The sequence below is a fragment of the Sinocyclocheilus anshuiensis genome, unplaced genomic scaffold, assembly GCF_001515605.1.
Source record: "Sinocyclocheilus anshuiensis isolate Anshui unplaced genomic scaffold, SAMN03320099.WGS_v1.1 scaffold457, whole genome shotgun sequence".
In the NCBI taxonomy this organism is placed as follows: domain Eukaryota; kingdom Metazoa; phylum Chordata; class Actinopteri; order Cypriniformes; family Cyprinidae; genus Sinocyclocheilus; species Sinocyclocheilus anshuiensis.
The window spans coordinates 645598-653231 of record NW_015537939.1 but is presented as its reverse complement, the minus strand read 5'-3'; the positions used below and the strand labels follow the sequence as shown (position 1 = coordinate 653231).

The 7634-nt window shown below is 35.9% G+C and overlaps 1 protein-coding gene across 1 annotated transcript in view; it reads right to left on the bottom strand.

The window, feature by feature from the left end:
- The window catches only part of LOC107661407 (arrestin domain-containing protein 1-like), a 39231-nt gene extending 31896 nt beyond the window's left edge, over nt 1-7335 (bottom strand). Inside the window, exon 1 of the mRNA XM_016450977.1 lies at nt 7101-7335. Within this exon, the coding sequence (XP_016306463.1) occupies nt 7101-7218 (118 nt within the window). The 5' untranslated portion in view covers nt 7219-7335. The remainder of the gene's footprint in view (nt 1-7100) is intronic.
- Nucleotides 7336-7634: the final 299 nt, after the last annotated feature.

Sequence of the window (7634 nt, the reverse complement as noted above, 5' to 3'; positions counted from 1 at the left end):
TAATTTCAAGTCAATCAGATCATTGCACACTGAGATATGAGTCTCCATGTGTTCACACTGTCTGGCAGCCATTCTGAAAGCTGTCTGAAAATTTTCACCAAAAGAGGAGCCCTTTAAATGTGCATTTTTTAGATGTTTAAGCCTTTATTTTGGGTAAGTTTCACTACTTATTGTAAAATTAAGAGAGTAATGTTCAGACTTTTGCATATTATAACCTGGAACTTGGATGTGGGAAATAATTACAGTTAGATCCAAAAGATAGTTTTAGCAACACAGTGCAGATGATTAGCTGACTAGCTGTATAAGATTGTGTGATACGCTAATATATTACTTCACAGGCATTACTGGCTTGTACTTTTACATCCATAATATTATAAATTGATAGTTTATTGCTGGTCTGTGATTTTAAACTGCTGTATTTTTCATATTTCAGATTCAGTATTTTCAGATTTCATATTATTTTAAGGTGAGCTTAAAGGGTACACTACTATGAAAATCACACAGCTTCAGTGTGACATCAATAAGAAAAAGTATAATTTCATAGATATTGTTAATAATAGTTGTTCATGTTAAAATGTATGAATTTAATACATGACCTAGATTATTTATTTTGCAAAATCCTGTCATTTTAATATATATTACATTAAATTTATTAAAAATTGTTGCTGCTCCATTTAAGCTCAGTGCGCTCTCTTTAAGCTCTTCCACACTGAACGTCTATATAAATACTTCATAAACAGACTTAAAATATTAACAGATGGTTGTCACTTTAAGTTAAGTTAATCGATTTTGTATAGATTCTGTCAACTCAAATCTGCAGACTGGCTCTGACCTTTGGCAACTAGCATCAACTTATCCAAACTGTAAATCTGTGGAAAATCAGGGCAAAAATCATGTAGTGTATTCCAGCCATAAGAGACTATAGATAAGTTGACATCCATTTAAAAAGAGGTTTCATAATGAAGCTAGTTTCTGTGTTCATCCCCATGAATCAAATGTTTTATTTGATTTTTGAATGTGTTACTTAGCTGAACGTGGACTAGTCTAGATGTTGCAATGTGCTTAAATGACACTTCATTATGAATATATAACTGATCGACTTGAATGTCTTGTTGCTTGATTTTAGTGTTCTGTTTTATTGTGATTGACTTTGTACCTTCAAAATATTTTCAATATATATTTTTTTCAATTATTCTTTAAAAAGGTTGTTTAAAATAAACAAGAATTTTTAATAAAACATGATGTGAGCTTAATGGGAACAGGGGTGTGCTTAAAGAGTACAAACTTGTACCCATTAAGCACAGCCAGACTTTTTTAATTTAATGATGTACAGTATATCTTAATTGAAATGCTTTTGTCATTTAAAATAAAATTAAATATTTTTGTGTGAGAGATTAATATTTTATTTTAACAACTTTTTATACTGAAACCAATATCTTGTGCACTAAAAATGTCTCAATGTAGATTTTGGTGAGCTTAATAGGTACGTTTACCCTAATATTCTTTTTAGCAACATCATATGACCCCTTTAACTAATGCTGTAAAATATACATGAGAGTCAGTTGGTACGCTACTACATTACTATAATATTGAAGGTTAAAACTGACTGATTTTTTAGGCTATACAACGGTGTAAATTACACTTAATATCTCTTTGGATTTGAGACTTTAGTCTTTGCAACTTTACAGATCTTCTTTATGCACCAAGAGCTTGTAACACTACAAAGAGAAAGGAAAAATTTAAATCGCATCATATGACCCCTTTAAAACACCTATTAGATCTCAAACAATAAAAAATGGCTTAATTTAAGTTTTAACAGAATAATTAATACAAGTACTTTACAAAAAAAAATAAGCTTCACTTTTCTGTCTTGAATTCCATTATAAGTTCCTCACTGTAACAATTGTTGCTTTTTTTAAAGAAAAGGAGGGAAAATAAAAAATAAGTTTTGGGGTAATCGACCACGATATTGCTTTAATACACTGCGCTTAAGTAAAACATAGAAATTGACAGTTGAAATTGACCAGAAATGTTCAGGCGATGCTCTTTAGAGAAGCCAAATTATTTTACTTCCACAAAGACACTTTATTTCCATTCCTGATTGCAGTTTGCAACTCATTAATTAAAAGGTAGTTCTTTTTGAAAAACATCCCCAAGTCTAGACACATTAGGGCTTGGATGCCCTAAGCATATACTCTGTGACTCAGTACATTTGCTATTTGCAGCTGGCAGATGCGTTCATGGAGTTCTTGTCAGAGCTTCCGGCCTTGAATGAACAGAGACATTTTTAATTTAAAAACACAGTGAGTCAACAAGGGCGTGGCTTGGTTAAACAAAAGGGTTGATTAAATAGTTTTCATTATAAAACTGAAATTAAAACTGATTATGAGGTCAGGAATTCATCAAGATGTTTCAGGCCAGGTTTGGGGTCAAAGACGGCAAACTGGTCAATTGGGTCTTATATTTGAATATAAATGAACACAAATGAGATTTGAACGAATAAAAAATAATTTACTTCAAGTTTTAAGAGAATAATTAGCTATTACTTTAAACTCACATTTCAGTTTTAAATTCTTAAAAAATTGTCCCCTTGGCTTTCACTTCCATTGTAAGTTTTTGGAGGTTGACTTCCCCAAAATAGCTTTGCAAATACAAACTTCCATTTGAAGCTAAACATACTAGGTTTTGTCCCTAGAAGGTTATCAGGTGACCTGCTCTAAACTCATCCTGAATACTTAGGAACAGTAATGAGGCATCATATTGAGTGAATACACATAAAATGCCTTCCCTCCTCAAAAAAAAGTGTGCACCATTAATAAATAATGACGTTTGAGGCCTGCAATTCCTGTTACAAAAGGGACAAACAGCCTCGGGCTGAACTTAATATTTGTGTTCAATAGTGTGCTAAATATTTCGACATAAACAAGGGCGTAGGTACTGTACTGCCTGTAAATGTGCTGAATGCCCTGTTATAATGAGGGACAGGAGTGAGTCTCTTCACAAACACTCCCACAGAGCCAGCGTGGGACAGAGTGGCATCATGTTGATATCAGTGGTGTTGCCTTACAGGCCAGTCAGTCCACTATTAATGAATAGACGGGCTTGTCTATGTGAGTGTCTCTTGAGATACAGAGAGACAAAAGGCTCTAGAGCACTACAAACAAGCTTATCACAATCATTAGTATATGCATTTGATACCAGGCTGGATGTAAAGTGAACATGCTTTCTATCATGATCTGCTGACATATTTCCTATTGAAAATATTGGATGTAGGGCTGCATGATTAATCCAAATAAAACTGAAATCTCATTTTCCAATCACAAAGGCTTCAGTTTAATGAGATAAACATATGCATTGCATGTTTCAGGATGCAGCGCGGCACTGTGTTCATTTACACACATGCATTAACAGAGTCTCCGAGCAGCTTGGTTCAAAGTAAATGCTGCTCCACACATTTATTATTATAATTATTATATAGTCAATATTGATATATATATATATATATAGTCACAACATTTTTGGCCAAGCTGCTCAGCACACCGAACCCAGAGAGCTTTATAAAAAATTAACATTTTGCAGCCCTAGTTGGACAGCCTAGTTAGAAGGTCTTGTCTGTTTTAATAGCTAATAGTCTAGTTTGTGTCATATCCTGGCAAAAACTTCTTCTGGTTGTCTACTGGTGTCATTTTAGAACATTTGATTGGACAGAAATTCGCATACTCCCCTTCAAACAAAACAAGTCTCCATTTTCCTGGAAGAAAAATACTGTTTTAAATGGACCTATGTCAGCTTAAAATATGTTTTGTCAACAAACATGGGTTTTTTCATGGTGCTTTTTGAGTATTTTCAGTATTTCATTTTCATTTTCATTTTCCATGGGACAAAAGTCAATATTTATATCCTATTTAGCAATACACTAAGGATATTTTCTCTCCACAAATCACACAGATCCCAAAGGGTCAAAAGAAAAACTTCACAGTTCAGGGAGAGTTCATCCAAAAATTAAAATTCTGTCATAATTTACTCAACCTCAAGTTGTTTGAAACCTGTATGAACTGCTTTCTTCTGCTGAACACAAAAGAAGATATTTTAAAGAAGTCAAACAGGTAACCATTGACTTTCATAGTAGGGGGAAAATACTGCGGAAGTCAGTGGCTACCGGCAACTGTTTGGTTGCTCAAAGAGGTTTGGAACGACATGAGTGTGAGTAAATGATGGCAGAATTTCATTTTTGGGTGAATTATCCCTTTAATGTAGTTCTAGACTGTACAGAGTGTTTCTATTTGAGATTTAAGCAATCATGTCTTCTTTAGAGTTTCTGTAACTGACTGATTAGAACCAGGCTAAAGCCCTTCTTTCATAGTTTCAAAGGATTATACATGACTTCTGCCAAAGCTGAGACTGTCTTGCCTGTTCAGTCTGTTAACCAGTAACCCTATACACTGAATACCGGCTGTGATGTAAATAAGAGAACGTCTTTCAACAGGAGGGTGTCTCTGCATTGAAAGAGTTTCAATATTCATGCCACGCTTTTCATTTTCATCCATTAAGTTATGGGGGACAAGGCTGAAAAATGCCATTGTATCTCATGCTCATCAGATCTATGATAGGACTACTTATCAAAGCGGCCAGACTAAAAAAGACAGATAAGAAAGCCAAAGCATGAGTCAGCTGCTTTTTAATAAAACGCTGTTCCCAAAAGCTTTAATGGTTTCTTATGATACTTTTGGGAAACGCAGCCCTGTTTGAATGCACTTTTAGAAGTGAGTGAATGCTCTCTTTGATGGATTGGTTCTGTCTTGCAACATTTGCGTTTTCAGATGAGCAGGAAAATAGTTCTATCCTACACAATTACTTGCGAACAAAGGTTATTCGTCCAATTCAATGCATTTGTACGCATTATTATTATTTTAAATAAATAAAATCACTGGTAAATAAAACACACCATAGTATCGATATTTTTAGTTTGAGTATTGATACTTTCGATACTCGCGTCAGTATCGATATATCGATACTTAGGATCGATACGCCCATCCCTATCTCGGAGTAACAACATCACGTCCTCCACTTTGCAGCAAGACTCTGAAGAAAGTATCCAGGTCCATTCTGCAATATAATATGACGAAGGCAAATAAATGATGACAGAATTTACATATTGGATGAGCTATTCCTTTAAAAAAGACTATATAGGTTACCCACGATTCAAATCGGCTTGCAGTTTTGTTGTGCTAATGCACAATGTTTGCCACATTAGAGGAGCTTTTTCCACATTAAGCCAAGGTGAAGGGTGCTCCGAGCCAATTCCCAAAGTACTTACATTGGAAATGCAGGAAGACCTAATGAATTAAAGCGCCAGCAAAGAATGACTAATCACACCGGTCACATGACCTTATCATCCCTTATAATAGTGGTGTCATCTGTCATGCATTCCACTGATAAACACTACAGCAGGCAAAAACATTGTGTCAATTCACAGCATGTTCGAACGCAAAAAGGCGCGTTCTTGCTGTTGACAGGAAAAACTAAAAGGAACAGAAACATGACCATAGAGCGTCAATCATTTTTCATAAGTGTCACAATAAGGGTGGGGCCCTAGAATTGAGTGAAAAAGCACAACAACTTCATGCATCAGATCAGTCTCAAGTGCGAATGTAACAGTGCAAAGGAAAATAATAGAGTTGTTTCATTGGAATCTCTTTCTTTCTCTTGCGTGTCAGTCCGTGAGTCTCGCCTACACACTAAAACCCAACAGTTCAGTGAAAACACTTACAATGTATTCTTTGTACACATTCACACAGTGTGAAAAGCACCTTGTCTAACCTACTTTCTTATCTCTTTCCCCAATGACCAGCAATATGCAAAATTGTGGCTAGTGGGGAGTGGGTTTGCCGGAGGTGTTGATTTTCTCACAATTATATATTTTCTTTTAGATGTTTTATTAACTTAAGGGAGTTGTTGGAACTGGGTCTTTCTTGACCCCCTTGTTAAGTTGGTAAGGCCCCTAAGTAAAGACAAAGGTTTTGGGAGGGGGCGAGGTATGTATAGATTTATGTGTGGATTTTATACATTTCTACATTATTACATAACGCTTAAACCCCATTTTCATTTAGGTAACAACAAAAGTTAGGTTATATAAAGCAGTCAGAGTGAATGCTTGCAAACTGTAGAACATTAGTTGTGTGGGCCGCTTGAGAGTATCTAAACATAAATACTATTATTATTTAGCATACTGTTGTTGTTGTTGTTATTATTATAGATTTACATATCACAAAACATTTAATTTAAGGGATATCTGACTGTAAACGAAGTGTTTAGGGGTGCCACAAGGCACTGACCTACTACAGAAATGTAACTCGAGTCGCTGAATGTCTTTGAATGCATCGCACATTTATGACGACTTTACAAATGTCAGCATCTTTTTATATGCGTGACGTTCATATGACCAAACCACTTACATCATTCAGTTAACTTCTTGAAAAACATGTTTGCGATAATTAGCGGTCGTTCAAGCGTTCTTTCGTTTTTGGTTAGAGTACACTTGCGTTTAGCTGGTCACCACACGAGCGTCGCGTTTTAATACGCGTTGCGTTTAGCAGTTTTTGAACGCAAGAACGCGTCCTGAATGAACGCTAGGATCTTTTCGCCTGTCAGTTCTGAAGGTACACTCATTTGTGGACGTTTAAAGATGGAAATCAAGTGATGGCAAACATCAAAACGCACTTGTTAAAACGCACACGATATACAATGTGTTTCAACAGTCCAGAAGCGGCTCGGGTGTTGATTGTGCAATCGAACCGAAACCAGCAGTACACGAGAAACAGGATGTACATTGACGTTCATGAAGGCAAGAGCTTAGACGTTAATGCCTTCCTATCACAGCTCCTATTTCACGTAAATGATACATATATACGAACCAGTACTGTACTGTATGAAATGGAGCAGCAACGGATGCTGAATATCAACATGCAAACATGCAACACGTCCATGTTGACATGCATTATTTGAACACCCTAATTTTACTTAAAGCTTACCAGCTGTGCTGTCCATGCAAATCATTTTTTCCTATTGTAAGCGTATGTAAGATACACAGCGTCGCTTACCTTTAAACTGTAAGGAGTGGCTTGTTTTAATTCTCACAGTTCCTGATATGGACTCCCCGGGGTTGTAGACCACTTTGTTATTAGTGAAAGTAATCTCGAATTCCTGAAGCTTCCCCATGTCGTTCAGAAGCACCACTCAAGCACTCAAGGAAAATGAGATCGACGGTAAAACTAACGGCTAAAGCACAGTTTCACGTCCCACCTGCGGCTCTCATCTCTCCGCCCATCCACGAGCGCTGACGTCATCGGGATAGTCAGACTCCTCTGCTCTTTATGATGCCAAGGTTGTTTTAAATAATAGTATTGATGACAAAATGCATTTAATATTTCATTTGAATGCTAATACACTTACAAGAATGAATGCAAGGACGTTCATTCTTACAATTGCATTAAAGGGGTCATATGATGCGATTTCAAGTTTTCTCTTTGGAGTGTTAGAAGCTCTTGGTGCATAAAGAAGATCTGTAAAGTTGCAAAGACTAAAGTCTCAAATCCAAAGAGAGATTTTTTATTAAATTTAAGAGTCAACCATGC